Below are 17837 nucleotides of genomic sequence, written 5' to 3' on the forward strand. Positions count from 1 at the left end.
TGAAAAACTGTAACAAATTAGACAAATTGGGAACATAATCAGCGAGCTAAAAGCAAAAACTTTGTGCAACCATCAAAAGGCACATAAAAATCCGAAACTTGAGTTGTAATTCTAAGAAATTCTAGTAAAATTCGTGATTTGGCAAAATTGTTCAATTCTTTTTCATTCAAAAACTACGGCACAAACAAAGTGCACACCCCGACCCAACAAATAAAACAAAGCAAATCACAATAAAATAACACAACACCGAATATCAATAAATTACTCAAATATTTAGGCTGTTTTAACCACTAATGTCTATTTCTCAAGAAATATTTAATGGTTTATTTCATAATATAATATAATGGGTGGAAGAGACCTCAATGGGACCTACCTATGGATTAGATTAAGATGGATATTTTTAAAAAAAAATATTTATACTTACATGTGTTGAAACCGAAACCATTCCACCTATGGTATCATTGTTCATGAGTGGTTCTGCAATCAGAGTGAACCCGTTTTTCACGAAGAACTCATTCAGATCGTACAAATAAACACCTGTCATGACCTTCACTGTGTAGTACTGTCTCTGCGAACTCTTAAAATAAAATAATAGGCTTGAAAATCGAAATTAGACATTACTGAAAGCTTATGTTTGGAAATTTTTTATTAATCCAAATATTGACTAAAGGCTAGAATATAACAGCTGTAATGCCATCGGTTTCAAAATTAATTCTGAGAAGATAGTTTCCTGTAGATAGTGTGCAACGTTTCTAAATGGGACACAACAGTAAAAGTTTTAACTGATATTTACGTATCCAATATCATTGAAGTCTACGTGTTTCTGCTTGTATTGACGTCATTGTTCACTTTGCTACAAAGAACAATACTGCTGAAACAAGTCGTGCGTGGGCATACGTATCACAATGTGTATTCCCATATTATAAGCGGCATGTCCCTATTTGAACTGAACGAAAATAAAGCGGTTGAAAAAACAAAGATACTTCATCGGCGATGTTATTCAGTGAGTTTGACCGTTCCGGTGGTCTACGTGGTTAAAGCGTCCTGCTCGAATGCGGGAGGTTGTGGGTTCGAACCCCAGCCGAGTCATACCAAAGACTTATAAAAATGGTACTAGTAGCTGCTTCGCTTGGCACTCAGCTTTAAGAGGTTAGTGTTATGACTGGTCGGCAAGGTATCAGGATAATGTGACTGGGTGGGACATATGCTACGTGTCTGTGGCATGATGCCCCATTGCCAGACGTCACTATTAAACTGTCACACTGCAGACATCGTAGCGATATGACTAAAACTGTTAAATCTACGTTAAAAATCCCCAAAACACATATGTTCTGTGAGTTTCCATAAATACCGTACGTACTATCATATAAGTCGAGTCAAGCGGAAAACAGCAAAGATCCTGATCTGCCCTAGAATAATACGCCTGCGGATCAGAGTTTATACTGTTTCTTCAACTGAATGTTCCTAATAAACTGTACAGAACCAAATCTGCCGGCACATAATGCGAGGCCGATTTGGGTCCGTCCAGTTTGCTGTTGCACTCTCCCATTAAAGTAAAACAGAAGTGTCTCAGCAGTTATTGTGAAAGACAGTGAACCATTCTGCATGTTGAAAGAACCTCCAGGCTTTGCAGATTGTCCAAAATAAAATAAAAAGGTATATGACATTGATTTCATTGTCAAAATGCTGCAGACTAGTTTAATCAGACACACAGTCTTGTGTGATTGGCTGCATGTATTAGGCGCAGTAAAGTGTTTTGTAATAATTCCAGTCTGTCACCCATCTCTGGACGCACGATTACATTATATTTCTTTATTTTTTTATATTGAGGAATACATTCATGTTTTAAAATATGCTGTAGTTACTTTATGATCATTTCCTAAAGACATAGAAGGAAACTGTGTTTGGATTACTTTCAGGCGGGATTAGTTTTGAAAAGGCAACTGTAACCTCCTTTTTTATTTTTATTTTGTACTTAGCTAGGTTTAGTGTGATCGGTCCTTACGAATCCTTTTTGAACTACAATTAGATAGCCTTCGTTTCGAGTACTATACCCACCAAACACAAATACAGGAACACTGTTCCTTCAGAATCATGCAACAATATATCCAGCATGCCACGTGACGTATAATGACTTCACATGACGTTGGCAAGTAGCACAAGTCCTAACTGGAGAAGGTGTAGTGATTTTTGTCAGGTATGGTCTGCTAAGATAAGCTGAAGTGGGTAATTTCCTAAAATATATCCCTCATTATTAACCAATCGGAAGTAGAGAATTTACCTTTTGATATACAGAATGACCATATACTAACATCGTTGCCTGTAGGGAAAATGTCGATAGGGAAAAAAAGGGGGTTATTCGTAAGATTTTACTCAAGTGAATCAGTGTTCGTATAGAAGATAACGAATACTCACAGGTCGCATAAGCTCTATTCTGGGTCCATCAAATCTAGTTAAATCCCTGACATCCATCATAATGTTTCCTTCATCTGGATACAGCGGTGACCTACTGTGACCTTCACCTGTTGCCCGCACGCGCATCTGCATCATGGCAGCCACTCTGATAATCCTCTGTACTTGTTGTATGGTTGTAGGACGAACGTAGAACAGGTTGTCGATTAGGATGGTCTTGTCCCAGTTTACAAAATGGCGGATTTCAACCTCAGGTCCATTTGGACCTATCAGATACTTCAACATCAAGTGTAGTACTCGCATTCTATTGTAGACCACTAAAATTGAAAGACTTTTCATGATGACTGTGCAACAATTGCATAGGCTGAAACAAAGGTTTGTTCTTGGGAAGTAAGGACAACGGATTGGAATAGTGGCAGTGTCCCTTATTGACAAGTATATTTTAAAAATGCTTACTCTTCTGCAGCATTCGTGATTATGTACACAGCAGATACTGCGTATATTATAAAGATTATTTAATTCTTTATTAAACAACTAGACAATAAAGAAAGGAAAATAGCTGCATATTCATTTCTGCAGATTTCAATCTCCAACTCTTTAATTTAAAGGGGAAACGCCAGTAATGAATCGTCGAACACCACAACTCTGAGCAAAGATGCGATCCATTTCGCACAGCAGTAGCAGGTATAGCGGAGAAACATGTTAAGGTCTCAAAGAGAGAGAGAGAGAGAGAGAGAGAGAGAGAGAGAGAGAGATGAGTAAAATTAGATATATAATTAAAGTAACTTTTGCATAAACAAAATAAAGCCCCGCATACTTACAGTCACTTCTGACAAACTCGCTCTGCACCTGTCGTTTTAAGCGGGATAGCGGTCCCATGATTTCACTTAGAACTGATGGCACGTGCCGTTTGGAGCGTGATACCTCTGTGGAAAAATAGAATACGTGATGGCATAGTTTCAGCACATTTTAAGATTTAAAATGATTCTGATTATTTTTGCAAAATTGTATGACTTATTTTGTCTAAAAGTTCTCTTTTTTAAACAGTCCTCAAATATGAAACTTTCGGAAGAGTATAAGCTTAATTTAAATACATGGAACGAATATTTGATGTACGACCTAAAGGACAAGATATCTGATACTAGTGGCTTTGTGTGAAAGAATCTGCTAACAGGCCAACACCCATGGCTTCCTGCAACAAGATTTGATTGTGTGTCATGAAAAAGCATAAACATAGATACATCATCAACAAACCACTGAAATAAGTTCTTACAAATCAACGAAAGTCGAGCGATACGCGACTGTGTTCGGATGGGAAAATCTAAGTGGACTATAAATTGCATAGAAGATCCTGTTTGATCAACCGTAAAATAAAATCTAACTCTGGCAAGCAATGGTTGGTTAAGCAGTTGTATGCATATTGAAGCGAGGAAATTCTTATCGCATGCTACTACGAGTGAAAATAGAGCCATGCGGATTTCTTCGTTAGCTTGCTACCAGTCACAAATCGGCTGAAACTGAATTTCACCAATTACAGCACTAGTATTGAACATGTTACATGATTCTAAATGTATTTTGTGGTTTGTAACAACATGTATGCAGCAAATTTTTCTCAGTGGGTTATTTTTGTTACCTTTCGCAAAACTAAATATTAGTGGAAACTTCACGAAAGGTCAATTTAAAAGTAACGATTAATATCTAATGGATAGTGACGCGAAAATTAAAACTCGCGAAATTAGGCATCATGGAAATAACACGCTGTATTGACCGCTCCGGTGGCCTATTGGTTAGAGCGTCCGCCTCGGAGGCGGGAGGTCGTGGGTTCGATCCCCGGCCGAGTCATACCAAAAGACTTACAAAAATGGCACTAACAGCTGCCTCGCTAGGCGCTCAGCATTAAGAGGTTAGTGTTAGGACTGGTCGGCCTGGTGTCAGGATAATGTGATTTGGTGGGACATCATGCTACATGTCTGCGGCATGATGCCCCAGTGCTAGACATCGCTATAAACTGCTACACTGCAGACATCGTAGCGTCATGACTGAAAAATTGTTAAAGCTACGTTAAAAATCCAAATCACACACACACACACACACACACACACACAGAGAGAGAGAACTCGCTCTATTTAAGTACGGTTAGAATTCATTCCGATTTCGTGTCAAAGCCGCTTATAAAGTAAAATAGTCCCGGCAAATGTATATTTGGTGCATGTATTGGTCTGTCAAGATTCACCAAACTGTTGGTCTGTCCGTAGCTAGGTCGAGATTCACGAAACTTACAGTTATGTTGCACTTATTTTATCCACCTGCAGGAGGTGTATCATTATTCACACCCTCGCCACTCCCTTTCCATCGTGTGGTATCAGGGAAGGGGAGTCAAAATTCAGAGGTGGTGTATGCAACATACCGTGCATTACGACTCCAAATGTGAGTAGGGATTGAGTACAAGGTGGATTGTACGCATTTCGTAAGACTGTTGGTTGCAGGGTGATTTAAAGCATGACTAGTACGGAGTATGACAGAACTGAACTTTTCATATTGTTTGTGTTTTATCATCTCCTCTATGAGAGCATTAAAACTAAAGTTTTTTTTTTTAAAAATAAAAATTAACAATCAATAAACGACGTACATTTCTGTATACGATACGTGGACGCTAAAAATCACACTTAGAAGTAAATAGCAACTGTTATTTGGAAGACGATTAAAACATGCAACTATTTTATAGATCATAAATCAAAACCAAAATCTCTTAGTGCGATGGTTGTGCTATTACTAATTACTTCCTTTGTTTGTCGTAAGACTTAAAACACTTTTGTAACAATGTAGGAAGGATGATGTAAGGAAACAGATCTATACCAATTAGGATGGATGATGCAATAGAACATTATCTATACCATTTAGGATACAGAGCGGGAATTGGGTTGGAGGTGGGGTCAGTGTGTCCGGACACCCCTCGGCTGAAGGAATAAAATCTACACACACACAAACGTACAGTGACTTGTTACTTGAATTTGTACATTGTGGTACGCTTATTAGGTATTATGTACACTTTGAGTAAACAGACACATAGACTTTTGCGTTGGTTACCTTTCGATGAAAATCGGGGACCTTTTGAAATTTAGGAACACTCCCCCGCAATACTGGAACTGATCCGGATATAGGATAGATGCTGCAAGGAGGACATATCAGCACCATATAGGATGGATGACGTATGGAACACAGATCAACACTATTTAGGATAGATGATGTAAGGAAGATAGATCAACACCATTTAGGATAGATGGTGTAAGGGAGACAGGTCAACAAATTTAGGATAGATGGTGTAAGGGAGACAGGTCAACAAATTTAGGATAGATAGTGTAAGGAAGACAGATCAACACCATTTAGGATAGATGGTGTAAGGGAGACAGGTCAACACATTTAGGATGTACAATGCATTTAAGATGGATGATTTAAAAGGGCAGATAAATACTATTTCAGAATATAATAGTAAAAATTATGCAAAGTATGATTTAGGTCTGCAGGTCGGCTTTCATTCTTGTTTTTGCAACTGTATTAGTTTGTGTTTCATCGCTCCCTTTTATTGGTGAAGTCAACATTTAGTTGCAACGCATGCGCTTGGTTGTCTCGGTTATGTCTCCATTGGTAAATGATATTGCCGATGCAAATAAAGAATACAGTGTTGATATGGATCTTATTCCAAAAAAAGCCGTTCCATGTGGTTTCGTTGGTCTTATAAGAAGCCAAGAAATTCATGTTTCATTTGTTTATAGAGATCCTCTATATTTTCTATTTACTCATTCGTGAAATGTTATAGATCTTTTACTCTAATATCATTTGTCTTAATCGCTAAACAAGTCTTCAAAATCTAGAGTACCCACAACAGAAATGACTTACAATAACATAAACAACATTCAAATAGGTATTTCTCCCTTCTGTCATTATTCATGTTGTGAAAAAATATTCAAGTATTAGCTTACTGATTTTTTGGGGTCTGGCTGGCTCTGTATATTTGTTTTATGAATTTGTTTCATTAATTTGTTTATTTAAGTGTTGTCATATTCCCCATTCATGAAATCGTGACGGACAAAAGAATGAATGGCCCAGTGATCCTTAATTTTACCTCCACAGATCCAGTTAGTTTCACTGGTCTATTAGTATTGTATTTTGATTTATTTGTGTTCTCATATACATAAACAAAATGTAACAAATACTTCCTACCAATACTCTGTAATAAAATGGTGACCCCATGTTCTGGATGTTCTTAAATATCTTGACGGCAATAAATTTACATAATTCTATATTCTATTGAATGTATTATATCCAATATTACCATATTTGTATCCTTAAATCTGGACAGTTATTCAGCTATCTATGTATGTATGCATGTATGCATGTATGTATGCATACAGATATGTATGTATGTATGTATGTATGTATTATTAACGTTTATTGCTAAAATCGAGTACAATGTCGACAACAGTTCAGAAGCATCTAATTAATGAAATTGCATGACTCTTTCATACAAAGAAATCCATCCTCATGAAACCCATTATTTCACTCACTGGGGAAAGAACAAAGTAGGCGAATTTAACCTTTTATCAATATGTACTTTAATCAATTAAAAATGAAAGACACATTAGAAAACAAAGCAAAAAATAAGAAGAAAAAAAGAACAACAACACGCATTTTGCTAATTCAGCAAAGGCGAGACTGGTTACGAATTGCAACGACGCATACGAATATATCTTACCTGCGAATACTTTATCGTCATCGGTAACATCAACAATGGTATCATCTGTAATAAATGAATACATTTATTATAAAAATACATGAATAAAAATATAACAATCAGGCAAGAAAATAAAGAAAGAAAGCGGTAATAATAAAGAAGGGAATAATTTAATGGACGAGAACTCGTTTAAAGTCCCAGAGCTTATATTTCATTCTAGATGCGGTAATGTTTTGAATATATTTGAAGACCAGTCGTGGTAATTTATTTATTTCATTTCATTTCTGGTGTGATCTAGTTTCTTCAACAGTAAGAATTCATTTGTCGAGGTCAATTACTTTTTGGCAGTGGTTACAAAATGTTAGAATGTTTAGTATGATTCTAAGTAGTCAGAAACTAAGTTTAATGGTGCTAAGATTGACTATTTTAATTTGAAGAAATCTGTCAACCAACTTATCAATCAATAAGTTTGCCTGTGTTGCAATTTACAATCGCAATAACTATGCCATATTGTTTCAATCAAATTTTGACTAAAACATAAAACAGCGTTGTGATTTATATCGTGACCAGCTGCGAACAGTCTACCGCTTCACTAATCATCTCAAATGTTCTTTGTCAAATTAAAATCATGTACTATCTTTATTCTTACTTAGTATAAAAATTGAGGTTTTCACTGACTGTTAGGTAGGTATCAAAAATGAAAATAAATAAGATACTGTCTTTCATTTTCCTGGAATTAATCAGTGTCAACAGTGGTAGGTTAAATATTCAATTTTTGTCTCATTAATTCATATTGTTGTTCAGGTATTTGTAAACCACATATAGACTCAGTATCTGTAAAGCATCAGCAGGGTATTGACATACCCACATCTCAGTATATGTTGTGTATCAGCAATGTATAAATATACACTCCTCAGTGTCTGCTGTGTATCAACAGGGTATAAATATACACACGCCTCAGTATCTGCTGAGTATCAGCCTGGTATTAATATGCACACATCTTAGTATATGTTGTAATTTAGCAATGTATAAATACACTCCTCATTATCTGCTGTGTATCAACAGGGTATAAATATACACACGCCTCAGTATCTGCTGAGTATCAGCCTGGTATTAATATACAAACATCTTAGTATATGCTGTAATTCAGCAATGTATAAATATACATTCCTCAGTATCAGATGTGTATCAACAGGGTATACATATGCATACGCCTCAGTGTCTGCTGTGTATCATCATGGTATAAATGTACCTATGCCTCAGTATCTGCTGAGTATCAGCCTGGTATTAATATACACACATCTTAGTGTATGTTGTAATTCAGCAATGTATAAATATACACTCCTCAGTATCTGCTGAGCATCAGCAGGATATTAATATAGAGACGCCTCTGGATGTAGTGAGTATCAGCAATGTACACGCGCTTGAGTATTATTTGCTGAGCATTAGTATAGTAATACATATACACACGCATCTGCTGAACCTGGTGAGGAAATACAAGTGCAAATCACCTGGAAGAAAATAATATATAAAATTAGACACAATGTACAGGTGATCAAGACACCCCTCCTTTGTGTTTCTTGCACCATGAAAATCAAGTACATCACACTGCTGTCATTATGGTCCAAAAAAGCATGCCTATTTCAATGATGTTTCCTTTTTTATAACATTTCAACAAGATTTATGTTTAACGTAAATACTAACACTGAATACTTATGACGAACTTTAAGTCGTTTGGGATATTTTGCAAACGAATACATTCAGTAATAATAAAAGAAACAGGTGTATATTTTGCAACATCTGACTTTCAACAGCAATTCAAGAGCTATTGAGCGAAAAACAAATACAACGCTTTGCGATTAAATCCAGTTATCTCATACACAGTTGCAAGAATGTCTAAATAGGTGCAATTAAATGTTTATTTATCTATATAAAAGCAAGCTTAGACGATTCCCCCAACTCTTTGGGAAACGAATGCAAGACCCAAAGCTAATGTACAGCTCTGCTGATGTCACTAATCGAAATGCCAAATGTACACTGGGCCGATGAAACAAAATACATAGCGGACCAACTAATGGAAATGCCAATGCACACTGGTGCTTTGACACAGGATACATCGCAGACAAGCCAATGAAAATGTCAATGTACACTGGTACGTTGAAACAAGATACATTGCGGAGCAACCGATGCGAAAATAGAAACACCACTGTACAGTCGTATGATGGCACAAAATACACCACAGACCACGAGCACATTTTATGACAGCATTAAATATGGGTTTTTAAAATCAAGATAAAAGGTTTAGCATGCTTACGACTGCTTGAAATTATAGTTGGTCTTCCATTCAGTTCTCAACAGACAACAAAAATCTCCTGACATAATCGTAATGCATGCAGCAACTGTTTCCTTCGTGCAGTGTTTAAACGCTGCAAGTAGTTTTCGTTACAACAATTCTTCATCTTTAACCAGGTGGGGTTGTTTTTAAAGGTCGGATGAAACATGCTATGTCTTATATTAGGAAACAGATTTTATTGTTAATATGTGGTTATTATGGAGACGAGCGATAGAAAGATCACTGAATGATCTTAAGTTTCCCTGTTTGTCACATGGTTGACACATGACAACCACAACGATATTCTTGTATTTAATTATTCATTAATTAACCATTTAAAATTTAAACAATGACTCTAAAATTCTGTCAGTAAGTCTATAATTCTGTCAAATTGGCTATTTCATATTTCATGGCCAAACGTGACGTCATGAACACATGTGTATGACGTCGTAAGGAACGATTTTAGAAAGATCAATTGTAATTTTAAGTTTTCCCGATGCTGATTACGTTTTGCTAGCATATTCTAAGTTCAGATGTATTTTTTATTAGGGGGGTGTTTTTTTTATTAGTAAAATTTGGGGCAAAATATGGCCCTCATAGAACCTACCGTTTTAACCTAATTCAGTGAAGCGTAAACTATGAGAAATAATGACCTACTACTGAAAAGTGGATTTAGTGCTTATTAAAATATATCCCCCACCATCTTTCATTATGCTAGATACGATAGTGAATGCATATGAAACCTATGTACCCATCAACCAAATGCAAATACTTAAGTTCAACCAATAAAGAGTGTCCCGGTGATACTATCTGGTTTCATGGGTGTCATAGGAACAATTTATATCCAATTATTGGTGGCCTAATGGTCTCAGGTGCACGCCTTTACAGTTCACTGACTTTTCGCCTCGGCCTGCATGGATTCTATCTTGGCACTGTAGGTATGCGAAAGAACTTGCCAGTAGCTTTCCGTGGATCGGTGGTACTTCCCGGGGTTTTTCCAGGTTCTTCGTCCGCCAAATATACTTTTCCCAATGCATTATGTGCTGAGAAATGGCATTAAATTCATAACAACATCCAATTATCAGGTTTCATGAGGGAGCATCAGAAATAATAAATTTACTTTTGCCACACAATTTCAACAGGGGTAACAAAACATGAAAAACAAGCAGAAGAGACCTCTTCGTGAGCTGAGTACTATATAAAAAAAGTATAAATGAAATGGATTTATAAATATATAGTACGTATTTCTTACCTAAAGTAATCGGGTGCGCTACTGACACCAATAAAAGGCTCGCTAAAAGAAGACTGGTATAAGCAGACGGAACCATTCCTTTTTATCGCTCTTATCCTGTAAAAGAATAAAAAAGTAAATACTAAACAGTGCTCCCCAACAGAGCTTTTAACTGAATTAATTATTGCTTTTCAATGTTTGATTTCTAAAAGAAAAAATGCGTGAAGAAAGTGATAAACAATACCTATGATTACAGAAATAAGGCACTTTAGAATAGATTATATAGAGACAGACACTGGGAAAATGACAGTCAGTGAAGAATCAAATCCTAGAATATGGACTCTTTGATTACGTTTGTAGTATATTCTAATACGTCAGTCTCGACCAGTATTCAAAATTAATGAGAACACCCGCAAAATCTGCGATTTTAATTACGATGAATGAGTGTGTGTGATTTAGATTTTGAACGTAGCTTTAACAATGTTTCAGTCACATCGCTACGATGTCTGCAGTGTGACAGTTTATAGTGATGTCTAGCACTGGGGCATCATGCCGCAGACATGTAGCATGATGTCCCACCCAGTCACATTATCCTGACACCAGGCCGACCAGTCCGAACACTAACATCATAATGCTGAGCGCCAAGCGAGGCAGCTTTTAGAACCATTTTTGTAAGTCTTTGGTATGACTCGGCCGGGGATCGAACCCACGACCTCCTGCATCCAAGGCGGACGCTCTTACCACTAGGCAACCGGAGCAGTCGTATGATGAATGAATTTGATTCAAATCAAATCAAATATGATGAATGAATTTTTGATTAGATAGAAACCAATTTACATAAGGCTTAAATCCCTTTTATAACATCTGAGTTATTGGAATTCTTTGATTTAAACAATGACGACAACGACGATAATAATAATAATAATAATAATAATAATGGTGATGAAAGATACACGAAAGAAGCACATAAAGTACAACTTAGGCTATCCAATTACTGTAGATTTTCCGTGGGTCGGTGGTTTTTCCCGGCGTTTTTCCGGGTTCTTCATCCATCAAATATATTGTCCGCCATGTATACAGCCTATCATGCAATGATAAATGGATGGTGCCCATATTTACAGCAAAAACAACAGTAAAAGATGGTTGATGGTATTTGGCTATATGTGCTGACTCTTCCAATTTGAGAGAAATTTTCAATATTAATTTAGATATGAATTTCTAAAGAAAAGATAGCATAATATAAAAGTTATCATTTTATTATAATAATGATGTCCCATCGACAATATCCCATATTTAGTTATGATTTTATTATAATAATGATGTCCCATCGATAATATCCCATATTTAGTTATCATTTTATTATAATAATGATGTCCCATCGACAATATCCCATATTTAGTTATCATTTTATTATAATAATGTTGTCCCATCGACAATATCCCATATTTAGTTATCATTTTATTATAATAATGATGTCCCATCGATAATATCCCATATTTAGTTATCATTTTATTATAATAATGATGTCCCATCGACAATATCCCATATTTAGTTATCATTTTATTATAATAATGTTGTCCCATCGACAATATCCCATATTTAGTTATCATTTTATTATAATAATGATGTCCCATCGATAATATCCTATATTTAGTTATGATTTTATTATAATAATGTTGTCCCATCGACAATATCCCATATTTATTTGAAGGTTTTATAATATGCACATTGGTACATTTCATCCAATCAGTCCACAAATATGTTACGTTTCTGAGCGGCCATCATCTTTTAAAAAATATTTTTTAAACATACCCCTCTCTGTCCACGTATTTTAACTTCACCAACACACGTGTAGCTTCTGTTGCGATCTTCGAATTCCGATTCAGTAGCGGCGTTTATATATTAGGAATCCAGGAAGCTGTCGGCTCACCCTGCTTATGAACTAAAATCTGGGTTGGTCTATAGGTCCTGGAATCAAATGATTGCATCCAATCAAAAGTATATCATGAATATCACAAGGTAAATCAATTTGAAACCTCATTAATACCAAACTTACTCTGTTGAAAGGTTTTCACGACTCGCTTGTCGTCGTTTTGCTTTATCCTGCATTTAAATTTCATAATTAGAAAGTACGAAGATTATAGACTGTAGATCAGCAGACAAAAGTGATAACACGTGACAGGTATCAGACAGAACGTACATTTTGTACTATGTAACCTTGGCAAATCGGAAAAAGAATAAAGTTGTTATTATTGTAGTTTTAAAAGAACAAAACATAATCCCTGTGACATATATTTAAAATATTATAAATTCAAAACTGAAAACTCACGAGTGTGCTAGTCGTGCCGGAGACATTAGTCTGATTTCTCATATTGCTCGCCGAAATTTACACTAAAAATATTTTAAGATATGATCAACGATTTCCTCTGAACACAACTTAACAATGGATTGTCTCCATAACTATAATAAAAATGAAGTAATTTTCTGAAATCTTTCTATTGCTATGCAGAGCCAGTCAACCCGATTAACCAGACTGTCACTTGTGTACAACTTCAAGTCTCGTATAAGCATTTTAGAACTTTTCGGAACCGCACATATATTTGTTAAAAGTAAATACGCTCGATCCTAGGAGCCACTTGTTAATTTCTCGATTGTAAATAAAATATAAAAATTAATGGATCAATTAGGCTACTAAAACACTTCAATAAAATCTAAAATTTGAAGCGTTGTCTCAAACACTTCCTTATTACAGCCTTCCTAATTCTTCTAATTTTCCATTACAGCCTTCCTAATTCTTCTAATTTCCCTCTTCATCACTTAGACATGAGACCTAATATAATTCATACTGGGTCTAGAAATTAGGGAAATAATAGGACAACTCCCCACCCTCTTCCCACCATATGGACTCTTAAATTTTGTTGAATGCGCATTAGCGTAATGTTGCGATATATTCTTCGCATGTTAGATCATATTTGTTCGTTGAACTCTATTTCGACTAATAACTATATAATGTAATTTTGCCTCTTTTAACCCATCTTCGCAAGCAAAGGTTTCGATAGCCCTGTCTTCACCTTGGCGGATCGAACAGCTATATGGTATAATGGTACCAACTGTACAACCCCAGGTGGGCGGAGTTTAAGGTGTAGGGAACATTGTATTAAGAAATAAACAACAACACTAGCTGTGATTGGTGTATTATGTAAGAGTTGTACTTTCTGTTAGGCTTCTGTAAGAATATGTTAATTCATACCTAGATCACTTTTTTTATTTTGTATGATTTTTTTAAAATGTGGTATACATGGCAGAAAATGTGACTGTTGTGACAAGAAAACTGTTACCCATGTCTAATTCCCGCAGAGTTATCTCTCTTAAATGCAGTGGAGTACCTGGTTTTATCCTTGTCAAATTGACAATCTAACATTGTTATCTATGACAGTGTGTGACATGCATGCTGAGGTAGGATAGAAAGCATATTTATTTCACAAAATATCAGCATTGAGATCATTGGGAAAACAATTGGTACCGTAATACGATATCGGTGCTTTCTCCTAGCGACATCTATTGGATTTCATGTGTTGACTCCCTTAGTATGTAATTCCAGCTAACCAATAGCGTGATGCATTGGACATCGGCCGAAAATGGTTGTAGCAATTGACCTAAAAAGGATACATTGTAAGTTTAACATCGAAAGTATGACTATGTACCAGGGGGAAGCAATTACATGTCTATTTGAGTAAACGGTATTTGTGCAAACACGGACCGGCATTGAAAAGTGCTTATTTATCAGTCCATTCAAGTTGTGTGCTCCCCTTGTCTCGATCACTTAGGAACGGTATTCAAGTTTGAAAAGCTTAATTATTTTTTGTGATTGGATGCGGTAGCTTGCCGCCGCATCCAATGAAATTCACAGACCCGAAGCTCAGAAATATCTGCTCGATATGCAAAGGACTAGATAGGTTTATCGGAACCTTGGTTAGGGATGATGCTTTTAACCCGAAACCATATTTGGTTTCCTTACGCACCATGGTTCATTTGCTGACAGAGCCTCGCCTTTGTGAAATTTCTAAATTCGTAGAATAGGCGAAGCATTCAGAACAATCTAGCCCATCAATGGGTATTGCCCAACAATACCGTCGTTTAAGGTCAATTTTTATACTAGGAAAACTGTGTTATGGACGACAGCCACTGACCTTCTTGATTGCCCCAACACATAGTATAAACGTGTCGAAATAATATGCTAGTTCTTATGAGGCTCCGTAGCGGAAAATAGCTAGTCCAATGAGAACGTTGCAGTTGAAATTTTAACGATATATGTCGAGAATTCTAATTTCACGCATTGATTCATATTGCGTATCCTTAAAGTTCCATCGTCTCGGTCGAGATTTTAGATTTTATATGTTGAATTGTGCAACGGTAGTTGCAATGCCAAAGTTCTATGTCAAGAATTGCAAGTTCACATGTCGAATCGAACAGTTTGCATTGGAAATTCCATTTGGTACGTCGAGTATTTAGATTTCAGCTGTTGAATTACAGAGCATTGGTTCAACCTTTGACATCAAATGCCGAAATTTTAACGATTTTATCTAAGGTGGTCCAGTGAGAACGTTGCAAATGAAATGTCAATGTCGTCTGTCGGGAAATCAACATTTACATTTTGAATTAATCTGTTTTTCCTTAAAATTCTTTTCTCTATGTGGAGATTTTTGATTTTGTCTGTTCAATTGTACAGTTGAAGTTGGAAGTTTTGTTTCATATGTCGAGTATTCAGATTTTATCTGATAAATTACACAGCTTTGATAGAAAGTTTTAAATATTTAGATTTTAGTTGTTGAAGAATACAGAGGTGAATGGAATTTTTACGCTGCACATCTTGAATCACATCAATTGTGCTGGAAATTCCATTTCGTATGTCGAATTTTATAGACTGTATCTGTCGAATTACACAGAGGTGGTTTGACGTTTTAGCTTACTTTGTCAGATTTGCTTTTTTATATGTGAAATACTTGTTGGTCTTAATAGTTACATTACTCAATGAAAATATTTACTGTAACAATTCAAAATAATATCGAGTGTTAAGATGCATCAATTGTGTATTCAATTAAATTTTATGCAATTACAGTTTTAAACTTATCATTCATTGTTCGAGAATTAATAGGAACTTCTTCTTTAGCGGTCGTTCTCGCTAAAAATTCGCGTTATTTTTAGATGCAGAAGATTCCCGTTGATTGATTTTGATGAGCAACAGTACAATGAAGTATTTATTTATATTAGTTATCTTGCTGCTTTTAATTGAATAAACTGAAATTAGTGAGCTGCATGACTACATATAATAGTGAATGATATTCTTATGCTTTGCTTTATTATACCTATCCAAAAATATGGACATTTTGACCTCACTCATGCATTTTATTTATTTATTGGTTTTTAATTTGTATATTAGTCAGGTGATTGCAACGTTAAATTTGTGCATAAAACTTGTCCCTTGCACTCTTAGATAGTTCCCGAATGACGTCATCGGCAGTCATGTTTGTGGTATGCTGGCAGATTTACAGTTGAGTTTGTATGGTGTTTTGATGTTGCAATGCATTCATTGAATCTGACGATACTGTTACAAAACATACATACATAAATAGAACGCAGTTCAGGCTTTCTGTTAGTATCTATCTAATCTGTTGATGCTTGACCCTACTTTATAAGTTGATCTCGCTTCAGTTTCAGCTTGTTAAAAATTGTAAATTTTGGTGGTTGCAGTTAGGAGAAACTGCCAGGTTGACCATCGTCCAAGTAAAATTGTCAGAATAGTGTTAGCTAGTGACCTTATCGTGTAGAAGGATCTATAGGAATGGTTTTGGGTTAAAAACAGGGAAAATAACCTGCATACATCTGATGTTTACTTACTTTTAGGTGAATAAGTTTACAGTGTATCAACATGTCTAGGCAGGGAGAAATGTGGAGAGGTATTGTCATTCAAAAGAATACAAAACAAGTTTTAAAAATATACTTTATAGTTTTATTAACATTGACATATTTATCGAATTCTATCGAAATACTAACCTTCAAAATAAAAATTGCGTATACTTCAAAAATTCAGTTGCAACACGTGCTTGTATCCTTTACCGAGAGAGACTCCTCACTTATTATTCTACTGTGTTGAGTCCTGCGCTTCTGGATCTTGCAGACAACCGATCTAATCTGTTGATGCTTGACTCTACTGCCTTTCTGCCTTCGTCTAACACGCTAGTAGCTGTATCCTTGTCGGCTGCTACATTAGTTAGAATGTCACCGAAACATACGGTTCAAGCTTACCCGCCTTTCTATATCAGCGTAATTGCAAGAAGTTTAGAGTCATTAAAAATAGATAGAATTAAATCTTGCAGCACATTACTACTGCTTGTCAAAATAAGAGTAAGATCAATACTTTCAAAAGAGATGTACTCGTATTTACGCGCATCATAAGATAAACGAGCGACAACGACAAGCAACCTCCTTGTTTAAAAATAATACACGCCGTTTTACAAGAGCTACCCCTGGCGATGAAATTCATATTAATTCAACATCTGTGAATGATAACATTCAAACTGCAAATGCATAAAAGTTAAGGGGCCGTCCATTCAGTACTTGACGCGCCCCCCCCCCCCCAATTCTATAGAACGGTCTATATTTAACCGATGCAGAAACGATCAAGGAGTAATAATATTAACATGTTTAATAAAACAGATAGTCCACCGACGTCGAATGTCTGGCTGCATCAAGGAAATAGGCTGCGTAGATTAAAGTTTGTCTAGTGTCCGCTAAAATGCAAATGCTAACCGAACCCAGTCGAACGGGTTACCTATTAGACAAATTATTATCGAGTTTTCATCACCCCACCCCCATTCCCTGTTTCGTATGCATATGTACACTATCAGAAGACCCCCATGCGCAAGCACATGCATTTGGGTTAAAAAAAGACTCCCCCTCCATGCGTTCGTACTCATTGGATGGCCCCTACTCCTAATGGCGCCTTACAACTGAATACACGAATGGTACATTACTACTCGATATTATTTTGAATTGTTAAAGGGGGATTCTCATCGTGTAATGCAAGTTTTAACACAAACATAACATTTCACTATGTAAAAATAGCAATT

The 17837-nt window shown here is 36.0% G+C and overlaps 1 protein-coding gene and 1 long non-coding RNA gene across 4 annotated transcripts in view; one reads left to right on the top strand and one right to left on the bottom strand.

The window, feature by feature from the left end:
- The window catches only part of LOC149777615 (L-gulonolactone oxidase-like), a 37524-nt gene extending 24937 nt beyond the window's left edge, over window positions 1-12587 (bottom strand). For all 3 annotated transcript variants that reach the window (XR_016416194.1, XM_089942271.1, XM_089942270.1), the window contains exons 1-6: window positions 12520-12587; window positions 10729-10824; window positions 7166-7210; window positions 3234-3338; window positions 2416-2729; window positions 425-577 (exon numbers count right to left, since the gene is read on the bottom strand). Coding sequence is in view for 2 of the 3 variants with exons in the window: in XM_089942271.1 (XP_089798397.1) it covers window positions 425-577; window positions 2416-2729; window positions 3234-3338; window positions 7166-7210; window positions 10729-10804 (693 nt within the window). In the remaining variant the exon portion in view is untranslated. The remainder of the gene's footprint in view (window positions 1-424; window positions 578-2415; window positions 2730-3233; window positions 3339-7165; window positions 7211-10728; window positions 10825-12519) is intronic.
- The window catches only part of LOC149777616 (uncharacterized), a 108714-nt gene that overhangs the window by 11286 nt on the left and 79591 nt on the right, over window positions 1-17837 (top strand). The gene's annotated exons all lie outside the window — the stretch shown is intronic.

This window comes from Sinohyriopsis cumingii, chromosome 18 (genome assembly GCF_028554795.1).
Source record: "Sinohyriopsis cumingii isolate HCF-2022 chromosome 18, ASM2855479v2, whole genome shotgun sequence".
NCBI classification, from domain to species: Eukaryota; Metazoa; Mollusca; class Bivalvia; order Unionida; family Unionidae; genus Sinohyriopsis; species Sinohyriopsis cumingii.